The sequence below is a fragment of the Microtus pennsylvanicus genome, chromosome 2 (assembly GCF_037038515.1).
Source record: "Microtus pennsylvanicus isolate mMicPen1 chromosome 2, mMicPen1.hap1, whole genome shotgun sequence".
Classification (NCBI taxonomy): Eukaryota; Metazoa; Chordata; class Mammalia; order Rodentia; family Cricetidae; genus Microtus; species Microtus pennsylvanicus.
Genome location: NC_134580.1, coordinates 31,685,078 through 31,702,155, shown reverse-complemented (window position 1 = coordinate 31,702,155; position 17,078 = coordinate 31,685,078). Strand labels below are relative to the sequence as shown.

Below are 17,078 nucleotides of genomic sequence, written 5' to 3'. Positions count from 1 at the left end.
TTCTCTCTCCTTTCCCAGAGGCTGAGCCACTGCATACGACATCCTTAAATGCCTGGTTGGTCCCTTTCATCAACTCCATAAACAAGGAAGAAGGACAAATAGAATTTTTATGGGACTACCGCCCCCCAGCTTTGACCACTGGGGCTCCTTCTTGCTCGTTGCTACCATAATTATGTAATGTGTATCTAATAGCTGCCAATATCCCAAGCTCATAAACCTGATTTAGTAGTGATTAGGGGTTTGAACCAGTCCAGTCTCACAGCCCCCACCAGATAAAAGGGGAAAAGCTGAGCCACCATTTGGCCAGTCCTGCCCCGTGCTCCTCTCCAGTGATCCATCTCTGCCTCTCAAGCCATGTCATGCCGAAATTTCCAGCTGAGCTCCAGATGTGGCAGCCGAAGTTTCAGTTCATGCTCAGCCATCGTGCCCCGGATGGTCACTCACTATGAAGTGAGCAAGGGGCCCTGCCGGCCTGGGGGTGCTGGGGGCCTCCGAGCCCTGGGCTGCCTTGGATCTCGGAGCCTGTGCAATGTGGGCCTTGGGAGGCCACGTGTGGCCTCCAGATGTGGCATGCAGGGCTTTGGGTACCGAGCGGGAGCTGCCTGCGGACCTCCCATGTGCATCACCCCTGTCACCATCAACGAGAGCCTGCTGGTCCCCCTGGAGCTGGAGATCGACCCCACGGTGCAGAGGGTGAAGAGGGATGAGAAGGAGCAGATCAAATGCCTCAATAACCGATTCGCATCCTTCATCAACAAGGTAGGGGCAGCAGGTTGGGGTGAGGCAAGCTGCTGCTGAGCGCATCCTGGAGACAGGCCGTTTGCCCATGGTCTTTAGGCATTCCAAGACTGCTTGTCATTGGAAATTCCTGCTTCTCAGTCCAGACTAGATTCACACTTGCAGCGTTCCTCCCACCTCTAGCTCCCAAGTACGTGGGATTATCTGCATACATAACCACCTCCAATCCAAGCTGCCCCACCCCACCGCTGGGGTGAAGCAAAAGTGAAGCAAAGCTCAGGCCACGAGGCGACTGGTACCCAAGTCCTGCACTTGACAGCCCCCAAACCAAAGTTTTGAAAAGCTACAAGGCACAGTGACATGCTAAGAAGAATGTCACCTCGAGGAGTACTGAGCTGGCCTGTCTTTCCCTAGGCCACCTGGGTTTGTCCCCACACCCTAGGGAGTCAGGATCCACGCCAAGGGCTAGGCTGTTGTTTCTGGAGACCTCAAGGATTAGAGCAAACAAGCCTGAGTCAAAGTCAGAAGACCTAGGTCTACCCCACCCCCAAGAAAACATAGGCCAGGGATGGACCAAAGGTGAAGTCAGTTGCTGCCAAGCCTGACACCCTGAGCTAGATTCCCAGCAGCAATGTGTTGGAAGGAGAGAACTGACTGCCACAAATTGGCCAATTACTTCCGCGTGTATGCCGTGACATGTATATGCTCTCGAGTATCTATATGCATGTATGCGAGGGTGCGCGAGTTCCAGACACACAAAATGAGTAAAAGCATCAAAGGCACTGGTCCACTAACCCTGTTTTACTCTTTTTTGTTTCGATTTGGTTTTGGAGACAGGGTTTCTCTGTACCTTTGGAGCCTGTTCTGGAACTCGCTCTGTTGATCAGGCCGGCCTCAAAATGCACAGAGATCTGCTTGTCTCTAACTCCCAAGTGCTGGAATTAAAGGCGTGTGACACCACTGCCTGACCCCCTGTTTTTCTCTTAAAGCCTGTTAAGTTCTGGTTATAAACATGTCATGGAGGGAAGCCCCACCTGGGAGTCTCCTGCTGAGGTGACCACTGGTCCAGGGTACAGCAGCAACCCTTCTGCAGCTACCCTAAGAGGCCTGATATGGGAAACCCCATACCAGAGCTGCAGACCATGCTCTGTGTGCCCAGGACTGCCCAGGGACCAGAGCAACTCACTCAGGGCTTCCAATCTTGATTCCAACCCACAAAGCTGGAAGAGGTGGCCCACAGCTGCCCGCATAACTGCAACTCAGGCTTCCTTCAGATGCAGCCACATAAAGTGAAGCCGCAGAGACAGAAAAAGTCAGCAGTGCTAGGTCACAACCCTTGACCTGTGCTGAGGGACCTTGGACTCAGGCATTCATGTGGGTGTGTTTACGGCAAGGAGAGGCTCACAGAGGAGGAGGCATGGTGCAGGTCAGGCAGCTACTAAATGGCCAGCCAGAGAGCTGCATGTGGGCTGCGCAGGCCTGTGAGACAGCACTCTTTCCACACCATCATGGACCACCGAGGGGAAGGTGAGAGTCTGCTAAGGTCCCTAAGGTAAAGGAGACAGAAAGCTAGCTCCCTTGGGAGTCAGTCTCTGCAGAGTCCTGGTGATTACAAAGCATGGTCTCCAGGTCTTTTCTTCATGGTGACACCCATTCTTGGGGCAGGTGCGCTTCCTGGAGCAGAAGAACAAGCTGCTGGAGACCAAGTGGAACTTTATGCAGCAGCAGAGGAGCTGCCAAAGCAACATGGAACCACTGTTTGAGGGCTACATCTGTGCCCTGAGACGACAGCTGGACTGTGTGTCCGGGGACCATGGGAGACTGGAGACTGAGCTCTGCAGCCTCCAGGATGCGCTGGAGGGTTACAAGAAAAAGTAAGTGGACCCTGCCTCCCCCTAGAAAGGGACTAGAGTAAGCTGCAGAAACAGCTCACACTTCAGTTTCCCCATCTGCAAAACAGGGAACACGGCAGCAGAACAATTAAGTAGCCCAGAGCATCCTAATTATTACCCACAGCGAAGCCCTGGTGTGTGTCTTTGCTCCATCTTCCTTCCCTCCGCCCAGCTTGAACAGGGGTCACCTGCCACTTATGGAACTTAAGTCTCTGCAGCTACATTTCTATCAATATTCTGTTCGCCAATCCCCTGCAGACTGAGAACTAGCCTGGGGCCCTTTCCTCCACGATTTTGTGGCTTCTCTTCCCTCCATTTGACGAGCCTCTTCTCGGGATTTCCCCGACTCCCATTCAGTTATCAAAGCTCATGTTTTCTCTCTCCTGACTTTTGACTTCCCTGTCCTCTCCTAGAGGACTGTGGGTTTCTGTTGGCTGCCCCATCCCATCCATTCTCCACATGACAGACTCTGAGCCTCCCTCTCGGTGTGTAGTATGTTGCTGATGTTAAGGAATAGGCTGGCAGGCAAGGAAAACACCAGCTGGTAGGAGGACCAGAGAACTTGTCCCCTGAAAGGTTTTGGGTGGGTCTGCCCAGAGCCTCATGGGAATACATGAGGCTTGGGATAGGAGAAAGTGTTCCCCTGAGGAGAAATGGTACAAAAAATCTAGACAAGGGATGTGCCAATGGGGTGGAGCCATGACTGTTAAGTGTGAACCATGGGTCTTCTTGGTGACAGGAACTCTGCTGGGAAGTGATGTCAACCCCTACCTCACAGCACTGGCAACCTTCACACTCAGCTTTGCATGGGTACCATGAAGACTATCGGAAGAGAGAAGGGATGGGGGCAGGGGCGTAGGAAGCATCTGGAGGAGGTCATTAGACCATGACCTTCACGGATAAGTTTTCTTCCAGTAGGCTCCTTCTTCTAAAAGAGACCTAAAGCCTGGTACCAGCACCCAGGAGACTGAGGCAGAAGGATCGTGAGTTCTAGGCCAGCCTAAGTTCAAGGGTCACAGAGTAACACTGTCTCAAAAAAAAATCTTTTAATTAATTAAAATAGAAGCCAGAGTGACTTTAAAAACTGAAGAGAAAGAGGAGCAGGTGACGGACAGGTGGTTGTGGGAGTGGGCGGAAACCGGGAATAGAGGGGCAAAGCCTTCTTGAGAAGTACATGGCCAGGCAAGCTTAGGCTGGTTTGCAGCTCAAAATAAGATTTTTGGGTTTTAAATATGAGGTCCTTCTGGCACCCCAACCTCAACGGCAAACTTATACAACACTTGTCCTAGCCAGTGCTTTGTCATGAGACAAAGTGTCACCAATTCACAAGGGCCCTTTGAGGCAGGCCTGGGTTACCCTGTTCTACTAGGGATACCCCCATGAATAGTCAGGCCATCATCCACCCAGTTTGACTATGTCTAGTGAGACAGAGTAAGGATTCGAACTTTGGGCAGTAGCTCCAGAGCTCCTTGTCGAAGCTGGGCAGAGCTCCACTGGAACAAAGAGAGATGGGCGTCAGGAACACAGGGACATTTCCACGGACTGACACTGTTCATCAGGCACTAGCCACTGAACCCCAGCTTCCTTTCCCTCTGCCTTGGGTACAGTGTGTGGGCCGAGGAGCCCCCAGGGAATGAGGGGTGCACCTAAGCTGTTTCTGTGCTCTGGTAAATAGGTAATTGCTACCTCTACCATTGGGCTTCAGGTGGGGGCCAGACTTACCCTGCAGGCAAGGAAGAGGCACAGGGTCAGCTGGGAATCTCCCTGGAATAACAGCTACCTCGGATCAGCTTGAGGGAGATGACGTGCCAGTGGCGTGACCTTTCTCCCATTCCAAAGGAAATGGTTAGATAAGGGAACTTCCTCCACAGCAAGAGAGTGAAATAGCCTTGAGGACCCCAGGGGGTCAGCCATCACAGGTGCAGGCGGCAGTGGGAAAGGGAAGGCTGGCAGCTAACTATGAGATGCTCCGGTGACAAGTGTCTGTCTCCAGAGAGACACAGGCACAGTCAGAGCCCTCACCCCCTCAGAGGCCTTACCAAAGCAATGCCCCCCTCTTATAGGTATGAAGAGGAACTGTCGCTGCGCCCCTGTGCTGAGAATGAGTTTGTCACCTTGAAGAAGGTGAGGTGGTGCTTAGGGGAGCAAAGGTCCTGGAGACCAGCCCTAGACGGTGTCAACCATGTCCCAAGCCCTCCACCAAAAATAAGTTCCTCTCCCTGGTCTCTCATGTTGACCCTGCTGACCGCGGTAAGGGAGAGAGCCTGACACCCCAATCAGCTCCACCTGCATAGAAACAGGGACTGACCTGGTCACCACATGTCCTCCCCCAGTTCACACGGGTCAGAGCTGGGGAACGTCAGGGCATCCACCTGCACAAGCAACCGTCTGCCCACGCGGCTAATGCCAAGTAAGAAGACAAACACTGATTCAAACCCAGGCAGAGAGCCAACTGCCCAGCTCCTCCGCTGAGAACTCAGCCTCCAGACGCCTCTGCAGTGGAGCTCTGGGGAGCCCCGGGCCCTGCTCCTGCCACACCCACCCCCATGCAGCCCTGCCCCACAGAGCGACAGGGATTGATCTGGTTTCCACACATCCTCCCTGGGGGTCAGGCCCAGGCCTTTCCTCCTACCCTTGGCGCCATCTTCCTTTGCCTCTACCCGGGTCGGAGAAGAGCCCTGGGCCCAAGGCTCCCCCTACCATCAGCTGGCCTAGGGGCCGCTTGGTGTTGGGCATGACTGGGCACACACTGACCCAGGTTATGGCTCTTTGACTATGTTACAGGATGTGGACACGGCCTTCCTGGTGAAGGCTGATCTGGAAACCAACTTGGAGGCTCTCGAACACGAGATTGAGTTCCTGAAAGCCCTGTTTGAGGAGGTACTGTCTGTCACTCGGTCTTCTGGGTGACCTATCAGGCCAGTTCCAGAGGGACCAGGTGGGCATGAATGCCAAGGCAAGTTCTAAAGGGACATCTCACGAACTCAGGGACTGAGACTCCCCAAAGTCATATTATCTATATCGGTGGTTGTCAGTTTGCCCCTGGAGAAACTCTGGATTGCCACAGGGACAAAGAACAAAGAGCAGACAGGGAACTGTGGGCCAGGAAGAAAAGTTACAAGTCTCAGGAAGCCTGAGCAGGCTCCTGTCATGGCTGGACCTCAGTGCTCATTCCAAACTGGCCTCCTCAGGAGATCAGCTTGCTACAGTCCCAGATCTCTGAGACCTCAGTCATCGTGAAGATGGACAACAGCCGAGACCTGGACGTGGACGGCATCATAGCTGAGATCAAGGCCCAGTACGATGACATCGCCAGTCGCAGCAAAGCAGAGGCAGAGGCCTGGTACCAATGCCGGGTGAGGCTGGGTGCAGAGGGGGCAGGGCTGGGGAGAGGCATCAGGGCAGAGGAGGAGGCCAAAGCGGGGAAGGGGAGAAGCAGAAGAGAGGGTCCCAGGGCTCTGCGCCCCAAGAATAGCTAAAGATTTAACAAGTCTGGACCACTGCACAGCACCAAGGAACCCCATAGACACAAGCTCTGTTTCTGCCAGGTCAGGTGTTTGCAGAGCAGAGGGACCCCACAGACAGGCCTGCCCTGTCACTAGGGTGCCAAGTCCTCAGCTCTGTATGTATGTAGACTCTAGAGTAGCCCTCTAAGCAGCATGCAATCAGTATAATTGGTGTTGATGGCAGAGAAGGTCCTGAGCTTCACAGTGTAGGCGGAGGCTGCTGGCCTGGGTGTTACTGGTGGTACAGAAATGGTGATTAAGAGTGTCCCAGACTCAGTAATTAGGGGCTCCTGGGCAGCTGGATTTACAGTCCTGTCATCTCGTCCTCAATGCTCGTCTGTAATACAGCCTGTCTCAGCAACTGCACAGAGCGCTTCTCATGGGCCGAGCACAGAGCTGCAGATACAGCAGGGACTGGGGTGGTCTTTAGGCCTGCCTGATACAACAGGGACTGGGGTGGTGGCCCTCAGGCCTGCCTGATACAGCAACAGGGACTGGGGTGGTGGCCCTCAGGCCTGCCTGATACAGCAACAGGGACCAGGGTGGTGGTCCTCAGGCCTGCCTTCCTGTCATTTTCCTTCTTAGAGGCAGGGTCAAGGGCCAGCAATAAACAGAACAGAGGACCAGAGTGTCTGTCAGGTGGTGACACACAACATAGCCATGAGTGGGTAGGGAGGATGACACACAGGGTTGCTGTGGAATGTAGCTTTAAATAGGGTAGTGGGGGAAAAGGTGACACCAGGCTGTGACAGGACCAGCGACAGACAGCCCCATGGGAACACTCAGTAGTTTCCAAGGACAAACAGCTGTCGAGAGGGGCAGGAGATGGCATCTGGAAAAGCAGGAGCGTGGACACCTGATCTGTTCTCAGAGGACACGTGATGCCCAGAAGCAGAAAGCAGGGGAAGGCAGCTAACTTAAAAGAATTTGTTTCACCTTGAATTTGATTTCTGGTTTTTGTTGTTGTTGTTATTGGGGTTCATTTGCTTGCTTGCTTGTTTGTTTGTTGTTAGCCAAAGCAAGACACCACGTTCTATTTTGACTGTTCAACTCTAGGCTGAACATACAATCCTTTCAATGTCCAGAGGGACATGGAAAATGGAAAGAGCCCTCAGGAAAGCTCAGGGTTTGGGGCAGAGAAAATGGAAATAGCTCTCAGGAAAGCTCAGGCTCTGGGGCAGAGGAAAAAAGACCAGATACAAAAGAATGGATCTGGGAGCTTAAGGGATAGAGACTCGGGGCTGCGTGACTTTGGAATAAGAAGTGGCCCCAACACTAGTGAGAGAACCAGAAAAGGAATGGAAAGCAAGATGGGTATGGGATACGTGTGAGCATGGAGTAGAAGCTGGGGACAGTGAGGAAGGGACCAAAAGACGCCACAGCGAGGGCCTGGGGTCTCACCTCTCTGTCCCGGCAGTATGAGGAGCTGAGACTGACAGCTGGGAACCACTGTGACAACCTACGCAACCGCAAGAACGAGATCCTAGAGATGAACAAGCTGATCCAGCGGCTGCAGCAGGACATTGAAACAGTCAAAGGCCAGGTGACCCAAACTCTGAGGCTGGGGGAAGCCTCTAGAGGCCCCCTCGCCTGCTGGGCCCTGCAGGGCGGGACAGACATTGCTGGTGGGTAGGGCTGAAGAGAGACAAGCCCAAGTCACCTTGTTTCACAGTAGGCGAGCCCTTCTCTACAACTGCCTACCCACAGCACGGGCAGACCACAGAGTCGGCTGGCCTGCTGTCAGCAGCAGCGTGGAAATAGATTTCAAACCCAGGCTCTAGCCCTGGGATCCTAACCTCCAACATGACTAAGGTGTTCATAAAATTAGACCTACTCGGTTCTCCTAGGCTAGTGAAAAACAGCCAGGCACTAAAATCTCTAGCCACAACCCCATCCCTACCCACCCCTAGCTGCAGTAAATCCCAAATATCCCCAGAGGGAGAGCATTTTTCCCAGGACGGGCCAGGTGTACAATCCTAGGGACTGCAGTTATAGCCACGTGTTCCTCTGCCCATCTAAGGCCAGTGACACCTTCCTGTGCCCTCTCCCCAGCGCTGCAAACTTGAGGGAGCCATTGCCCAGGCAGAGCAGCAGGGAGAGGCAGCCCTCAGTGATGCCAAGTGCAAGCTAGCAGGGCTGGAGGAGGCCCTACAGAAGGCCAAGCAGGACATGGCCTGCCTGCTCAAGGAGTACCAGGAGGTGATGAACTCCAAGCTGGGCCTGGACATTGAGATCGCCACCTACAGGCGCCTGCTGGAGGGCGAGGAGCACAGGTGAGCTGAGGGGAGGATGGGCATCAGGGTGGTTGTTATCCTGCCTCCCCAGGGTGGCTGCTGCTGTTGCCAACGCACAATCTAGGAAAACAAAGCAGAAACCGCCAGCGCACCTCCTCAACACAGTGGGGGACAAACAGAGCGGATCATTCTCTTTGAGGCAGTGCCTGACTTCTTCCCTTTGTTCTCTAGGCTGTGTGAAGGTGTCGGGCCTGTGAACATATGTAAGTAGCTGAGTCATACAACCTGGATTCTGGGTCTCGATTTTTGATTAAGTGAGGTAGAAGCCCATCACTTCCACCCTGCCCTCTGGAGCCTCTCACACCCCCACGGGAAGAGCTTGCCTGCCATGTATCCTGGGCAAGTGGAGGAAAACCCAGTAGGCCATCCCAGCCCAGGTCACCACCTCCATGAGAGGACGCTTTGCTGGAGGGTTAGCCTCAGAGTCAGCAAGAGAGGCACAAGGAGCAAGGAGAGTCTGAGAGGGGAATCAGGCTTTAGGCCTGGCTGCAACAGGCTCCAGGGAAAGAAGGGTGAATGGATGGGGGGCTTCAAGCACTGGATGTGATTGGGTCTGAAGGCAGGGAAGTCAGCTTTTGAAATGGCTGTCCTTGGAGGCAGTAGCAAAGCTGGGAGGGTCGTAGTTCTGACTGGATAGTCCAGGGTAGGCCCTGAGCACACCTTCCTGTCCCCACAGCGGTCAGCAGCTCCAAGGGTGCCGTTCTCTATGAACCATGTGTGGTGGGCACACCCATGCTGAGGACTGAGTACAGCACAGGGACCATGGGTGTCCTCAGGAGCAGTGGCGGCTGCAGCGTGGTGGGCACCGGCGAACTCTACATCCCCTGTGAACCCCAAGGGATCATGGGCTGCGGAAGTGGGCGGAACTCCAGCACGAAGATGGGGGCAGGTAGCAACTCATGCGGTCGTTAGTGTTAGCACTGCCTCAGTCTGTAAACCCTGGACATCACACCTCCACAGGGCTGAAGACTAGAATCTCCCAAATCCTCCCCTCCCACACCAACTTCACATTGCCCTGGAATAGTCCTGGGAGCTGAGCCATGCTCACCTCCACTCTAATCATCAAAGCTACATTTCAGATATCTGGGTGCAGACCCCAAGCTGGACCCAGCACAGGTGGGGAGCAGTGAGAGGCTGCATCCCCCCTCCCCGTCACCTGAAGTTGCAATGGTCAAGAGAACGACAATAGTCTAACCACTTCTTCCCAGGTGAGATGGCTAGTTGGGCACATTACAGCTTATTCTGTAGAAGAAGGCTCCCGGCTACTTTCCTCACACGGGCAGCCCTACCGTGCCCACCCCTACCCAAGCCTTCCTATCTCCCTTCTCTCTGGCTCTCAAAGACCTAAGGAAATTTAACTTACAGCACCTACCTGAAGCATGCACTATTGTAAAAGAAATTCAAAAGGAGATTTCCCCAAATCCTATTCTGAATTCCAAAACCAAGGTCCAGAATTAGAGTTCCTGGACCACTGGACGCTGCTGGTGTCTTCCCAGTCCTGAGGCTCAAGAATGAACTTTGGGTAGTATGTTAGACTTAAACTGAAAAATCTATGTAGCTCTCATTGGCAGTTGATGGCAAGACGTCCTCAGAACAAGGCTGACAGTGTGTGCATAGATGCTTCTCAGACAGTGAAGACCTAGCCTTGGCTAAGGACCCAAGCCCCAGCCCTGTCCACCTCTGTACATAGCCACTGCTTCCTGCTCCTTCTCATTTAGTACCTCTAGCATTGAGCCTTGAGTCAAATAGGAATCTGGTTCACCCATACGGTGCCATGTAGCTGCCCCAGTCATTTGGTGACTTGTTCAGGGTCTGAGAGAGAGGAGGTGCCAGGCTGACCTACAAAGCCTGCCCACCTGGAGTTCAATCTTTGAGGACTCTCTGAGCTGACTGTTCCCAATAAACTGACTCTGTTCACACTCTAGGAATCAAAATGTCTCCTGCTTGGTACGGGTTATGATACGGCTGAGGGGACTCATGAGCAGCCTTCAAGAATTTCAGTTTAGGAACAGAAACAAATGTATTGCACTCATAGGAATACCCCATATACAAGATATGCAGGTGCCCTGCAGAATAAATAAGACACCATGCAATTCATACCTAAAACCTGTACATCACACACTTGCAAGACCCTCTCCATGTTACGAGCATACACACAATGCACACAGACCCCCCCCATTTCATGGATCCACAACAGAATCTAGGGGAGACCCTCAGGGGCCCATCAGTCAAGCTTAGCATCTCCCAAGCCCTTGGTTCTTCTCCCTCTGCACCTTTCCACTATCTTGGCAGCTCCCACCGGGGAAAAGCTTTGGCAATGAGTGACGGCTGCACTGGAAGAGGATCAGGGCTCTTCCTCACTTCTCCTCCTTTAGAGAGGCTCAGGACCTGGAAAGCAGACTGGATGACTGGATGCTAGCAGTTCCATGCTCCATGAGTCCCTAGTACTCTTCCCTGCTGGCCATGTTGATCCGAGTTCACCCCCTCCTCAGGAGCTTTCTGTTCCTGTGTCACTCTTGCCTCCTTCCCACAGCCACACCTGTCCTGTGCAGAGCTGTAAGCTAGAGGATCATGTTACTGGGGTGATGAAGAGGCCCTGTTAGTCTCCAAGAACTCTGGGCCAAACTATAGAGCCCTAAATAAGGCTCAAGACGAGCTAGCGGCTGTGCTGAAAGTCAGTCCACTTCTAGGTACATACCAAGAAAAATGAATGCCTATATCTACACAAAACACGCACACACAATTGTTGCAATGTTCAGAATAACCAACATTTGGAAACAACTCAAACATCCATCAACAAATAAGCAAAATGCAGTGACCCAGCCAGCCGGTGTAATACAACTTTATCCTTGAAAAGGAATATGGTGCTAATGCATGCTACAACATGGGCAAATCTTGAAGCATGCAATGGAATAGAGAAATCCACGGAGATAAAAGGCGGAGGGCAGTTGCTAAACACAGCCGGCCAGAGAGGACGCTAGGAACCAGAGAAGTAGCTAAAAGGTTGTTTCTGGTGTGATGAAAGTGTTCCGTATCAGTGAGGACAACTGCAAACGCCTGTGACTAGACAGAAACTCTATCAAATCCCCTTAAACAAGCATGGCGCTGTGTGCGTTGTGCTGCGTGTTGACCGCTGGTGCAATTTGGGCAGTTTCATGAGCTCACAGACTTGGAGCACTGAATACAGCTGGGGTGGCTGAGCGAGGATGGTGGGGGGCACGGAACTGAGGGTCTGACTTTAGTCAACAGGACTCAAAGCTCTCCGGGGAGAGGAGCAGGTGGCAGGCAACCCCGAGCCTCAGAGCCCTGCAGGATTGTGATGGGAGACAACCCTGGTGGGAGACTCAGAAGGTGGGTCTGGGGCTCGCCCTTCACATACTGAGGCGGAACCTCCATCTGTGCCCCTGTCCCTGTGCCTGCCGAGCTCCCTGCTGTCTACTAAGGCAGGACTCTGGGAAAAGGGCTGGCCTAGGGTCAGCAACCAGCCCCTTTGAGACTCCAGTTCTAGGTCAATGGGGTTCCTAGGGGCTCCCCAGCAAGCACAACCCTCTGTGGACACCTGAATCAGACCTGCTTGCTGGAGAAAGGGCTCCCCAGCAAGCACAGCCCGCTGTGGACACCTCACTCAGACCTGCCTGCTGGGGAAGGAGCTCCCCAGCAAGCACAACCCGCTGTGCGCACCTGACTCAGACCTGGTCCCATCTCAGAGACTCAGCACATCTCCTGATTTCAGCAATCAGGCACTTCCTGTTGTCTTACAGGAACCCATTCTCCCTTCCACGGTGGGAGGTGACTCAGAGCAGGCATAAAGTGCCCCCTGGTGGTGACCTGGTAGTTCTCATTCCACACTACTGGGGACACCTCCCATCTGTGCAGCACCCCTGGGTGCTGGGAAACAAGAGGGATCGCCAGTCCTGCTGGGTGGCAGGAATCCTAGTTCCTCATTGAAGGTCCCAGTAAAGGCAGACCCGTGAGGAGGATGGGAGATACCCTTGTGTCTGTCTTCCTGAGTGTCTCATAAGACTGTGTTCCTCTCCCTGTCCTGCTCCATGAGCTTGTTCCCAGAATACTCTGCTCCTAACCCAATGGCTCTTCCTCATGCCATCACCTCTGTGGCCCCAGGCTCTCTTGCTGCTGCCTCTCTTCAGCTTGGGGTTACCGAGAATACAGAAGGAATCCCAGGAGCTTGGGTTGAGACAATGGCTTCAGGAATGGCAATATGACCCTGGAGACTGTGTCAGGAGGATCGCAGAGTCAGGGTTCACATGGAGTACAGGTCGTTCTAGGCCAGCCTGGGTACCAGAATGGAATGGGGAGTGGGAACAGAGCGCAGTGATAGAGTACTTGCCTAACGTAGGCAAGGCCCTGTGTTCAATCCCCAGTAAAGAATGGGGGAGGGAGAGGGATAGAAGAGAAGGGCGGAGAGGGGAGGCAAAGAGAGGGGGAGAAAAATAGGGGAGGGGAAGTAAAGTGAAAGGATGAGGAAGGGAAAGAAAGGGAGGGAAGAGAATGGGAAGGGAAGAGGAGAAGAGAAGAGAGGAAAGGGGAAGAGAGGGGAGAGAAGGGGAGGTTGGAAAGGAGAGTAGGGGAGAGGAGAAAAAAGAGTGGAAGAGAGGGGAAGGGAAGGGAGGGGAAGGGAGGGGAGGGGAGGGGAGGGGAGAGGAGGGGAGAGGAGAGGAGAGGAGAGGAGAGGAGAGGAGAGGAGAGGAGAGGAGAGGAGAGGAGAGGAGAGGAGAGGCACAGACACTGAGCAGAGGAAGGGAAGCTGGGTCACCAGAACGGAGCGAGCAGGTGTCAGCGCACACACTGAAAATGTGGACACCATCTGAGTGTCACACCTGAGAGGAGCAACATTTCCACTCTGGGGAGCTTACATTGAGTAGGCAAGAAATTTGAATCCAACCTGAAAAACATATCCCTCTGGTGGGTAGGGGTGTCACCCAATTAAAAGGGGTCACTTTTCCTCCTCTAGGGAAACTTTGGGTCCTCAGTCTGAGAGGGCATAGACAAGAAGGTGCTGGACAATGGGCTTCCACCTCCACCCACCCAGCCACTTTCGGGGGTTGGGGGAGGGGGCATGACTCTGGAGCTGGCTTTCCGGGCTGGAGCAGGTCTCAACATGAGAATCTCTCGGCCAGAACCTGATGCTAGCACAAACTCATGCCCAGGCAAAGAGGAAGCACTTTGAAGAAGGTGGAGTTGAGCAAAGCCTCCTCAGCATCTGGGCTTTCCCCTCCTGCCCTTCCCACACACACCCGCAGACCAAGGCAGGCCTACCCAGGGTTCCTGGACCTTGCCTGGCTAGCTAGGAGGGGATTCCCCTCTCCTCCCATGCCACAGATAGTATCATGATGACCCAGCAATCAAAGCTCGGTCACACTGCTGAGCAGAGGCAGGTCTCTGGGATTACACCCAGGCTTCCTGACAAAGGAAACTGTCGCAGCAGCAAAACCTCCAGCCTGGAGAGAGCTGTCAGGGCGACTTCTCCTCCTGCCTCCACCCACCTCTCCCGAGAACACCACTCAGGACTGTGTTACGCATCATGTGGCGAAATGATGTCTCAGAACTCTAAAGTGCTGATGGTGACAGGGTTGTGCTTGACTGGCCCCAGTCACTCACTCCCACCTTTCCCGCTCAGGAACCCCAGGAATGCCTAATGGGGTGATGAGCATCTTGCCATGGGAATGTGGGGTACAGTACAGAAGCCGGGGTGGGGGCTCATCAGAAGTAGAGGGAGGATTGGGTCAGAGGGCCGACACCAAGAACAAGTATGAGGAAACTGGACTCGGACAGGCTAACCAGGCCCCTGAAAGTCACAGGCACACCACGTACCAGGGTAATATTTGACTGCTACACTATTTAGAATGGCTAGGGTGTGTTAGTGTTGAGGCCGGGGTTTCTAATCGGTAATGTCCTTGTTCCTAAGCTCTCCGTGTATAGCACTGCTGTTACCATACCTACCTGTCCAGAGCACCCTGTGCACAGCCACATTGCTGTGAGTCTGGAGAGCCAGTCCACCAGACTCCACCAGCTGACTCAAGCCTTCCTTCCTCTGTCCTTCCTGCTACCTGTCCAGCTCCAGTGGGGTTCTCTTGTCTTCTTCCCATTCTCCTGTGACTGCTAGTCTTCGAGACACCCTTTCCTCCAAGCAGGTGGACACAAACTCCAAGAATGAAAGCTGGAGAAAGATCTGGCTCCATCCTGTGAGCCCCCACACTTCTGTACCCCCACCGTCTCCAGGGCCGTATCTGTGAACCCCCACATTTCTGTACCCCCACCATCTCCAGGACCGTATCTGTGAACCCCCACATTTCTGTACCCCCACCGTCTCCAGGGCCGTATCTTCCCATGTTAATGCCGGGAGGCTCCTCTGCCTAAAAATAACCACAGAGCCAAATGCCCAAATGCCCCTCTATCCTTTCTCTGTCTGCTTTGTCTTTCTACGTTTAACTCTTGAGATGCATTCATTGATTCAACAAAACCCAGCAGCATGTCTACCCATCCCCCCCTCCCCCCAGCATCCAGTGCAGGAAACACATGGTAGTGTTGCTTCCTAGAGCTAGCTCTCCTGACAGGGCATACAGCAGACAGATGATGGCAGCCAAGCTGATGCAGAGAGTACTTCAGGTGGTAAGGAGTTCTTAGGAAGGAGGAAGCAGGGGGGGAGGGGAGGGGACTCCAACAGCAGATGAGAAAGTGGCCTATGGATAAAGACCTGGAAGAGTGCACGGAGCTCTTCCAGGACAAACAGCCCCAGGGGAAAGGAGCGCACGAGAGCTTAAATGTGGTAGCTCACGTTTTTAGTCCCCAAACTCTGGAGGAGGCCGAGGCAGGCAGATCTCTGAGTTCAAGGCCAGCCTGGTCTACAAAGTGAGTTCCAGAATGGCCAGAGATACATAGAGAAACCCTGTCTTGAAAACGAACAAAGAGAAACAGGAAGGGATAAATGTCTGCAGCAGGGAAGTCTCTCCTGAGCGGTGGGAAAGCAGGGGGCTGGGCAAAAAGCAATGAGGCGGCAGGGGCAAAAGTGTTGACAAGGGGACCTCAGAGTTTCTCCAGAGAGGCACTGGCTCTGAAGGCCCTCAGCAAAGCTATGGCATGTTAAGTAGGGTCTTTGAAGGACTCCTACACTATGGTATTAAGAATGGTCTGAAGGAACAGGGTCAAAAGCCAGAGACATCCCAGGAATGTGAGTCAGGGGACCCACTGAGGAGCAAGCAATGGACCCCGGCCGGCACAGCCCCATGGGCTGTAGCACATGGGGTACAGGTCTGCTGACGGTAGGTGTGGATGGAGGATGAAACAGGATGTGGTCCCAAGCTTATCACATGGGCTCTGTAGACAGTGAGACTGGAGAATAAGAAATATGAAGTAGAAAGAACTAGGGGAAGCTTGGGATGCATTGCTTGAGGTGTCTGTTTGATATCTAAATGGAGCTATTGATTAATATATATGCTTGTGGATCTGGGAGGATGGCCCAGTGGTTCTTCCAGAGGACTCATGCTCCATTCCTAGCTCCTATACTGAGCTCACAACCCACTCTAACTCCAGCTCCAAGCGATCCAACATCCTCTTCTGGCCTTCATGGGCACCTGAACTCTCGTGCACATACCTTACACACACACACACACACACAGGCACGCACACACACACACAGGCACACACACACACAGGCACATACTAAAAATAAAATAAATCTTCAAGAGGACACAGCGTGTAGGGCAGTGTGAGGTGCAGGCATGCATTGGTGCTCACTGACAGGCAGAGTATTTAAAGCCCTGAGTCTGTGTGATGTCACCAAGGGGTGATCACGGGCGAAGAGGAGAAACAGTCAGAGGCTGACCCGGGGACACTGGGTATGTAAAGCTTGGACATGTGACTGGCTAAGAAGACTCAAAAGGAGTTGGAGAATACAGTGTCTGGAATAGAGAGAAGGCCGTGTTTGGAAGATAAAGGGGAGTGAGGGAGACCATGGAGGCCGCAATAGAAGCTGCTGGTGAGCCTTACTAGAAATATTTTCCTGTTCTTTATTTTCCTTCTCCTCCTTTAGTCTAACAGCTGACAGAAAAAGACTGATATAACTTTGTGTATACACACACACACAAACACACACAGAAACACAAACACATATACATACATATATATACTATATATATACATATATGTAGATAGATATATAGCTATCCCAATCATTCAAGCACATGTTTCCCCCAAGCATAAAGCAAGGCCAGGCACTGCAATGTAAAAAGTGAGCTGGAGCTTGGAGTCCTGAATATCTGTAATATTGCTAGCTGTGATCAACTCCACTGGCTTATCCTGAATATCTATAATATTGCCAGCTGTGATCAACTCCACTGGCTTATCCAGGTCCTTTCTGCTTTGTTTCTGTAACCCAACCAAAAAAATTATGAATGATTCAAGGAACCTGTGAGGATAGGTCTGTAACTCAGCTCCAGAATATGCCTGGAGCTTAAAGGTGGAGGCTCCAAGCCATGTGGATAACTCTACACATGCTGCCTGGGACAGAGCAGATACTGAAGAAGAAGAAGAAATGCCCTTTGAGAGTCTTAAATCAGGAATGTGTCCACACCGGCCTCAGCGAGGTCTGTTCTAAAACAGCCAGACCGTGAAGGGAGAACCCTGACAGG

At 52.9% G+C, this 17,078-nt stretch overlaps 1 protein-coding gene across 1 annotated transcript; it reads left to right on the top strand.

Moving 5' to 3' along the window:
• Positions 1-354: 354 nt before the first annotated feature.
• On the top strand, positions 355-9,440 carry Krt82 (keratin 82). The gene is made up of 9 exons (XM_075963574.1): positions 355-759; positions 2,404-2,612; positions 4,694-4,754; positions 5,415-5,510; positions 5,822-5,986; positions 7,554-7,679; positions 8,189-8,409; positions 8,602-8,633; positions 9,107-9,440. Exons 1-9 carry the CDS (start codon positions 355-357, stop codon positions 9,340-9,342), a joined length of 1,551 nt encoding a protein of 516 aa, XP_075819689.1. The 3' UTR covers positions 9,343-9,440.
• Positions 9,441-17,078: the final 7,638 nt, after the last annotated feature.

What these genes read in the sequence shown, in the direction of transcription:
- Krt82 (XM_075963574.1), top strand. Translation starts at nt 355, where the DNA reads ATGTCATGCCGAAATTTCCAGCTGAGCTCCAGATGTGGCAGCCGAAGT. An exon ending in AGGCCTGGTACCAATGCCGG is followed by an intron (nt 5,987 to 7,553) that starts GTGAGGCTGGGT and finishes CTGTCCCGGCAG; the next exon opens with TATGAGGAGCTGAGACTGAC. An exon ending in CTGGAGGGCGAGGAGCACAG is followed by an intron (nt 8,410 to 8,601) that starts GTGAGCTGAGGG and finishes TTTGTTCTCTAG; the next exon opens with GCTGTGTGAAGGTGTCGGGC.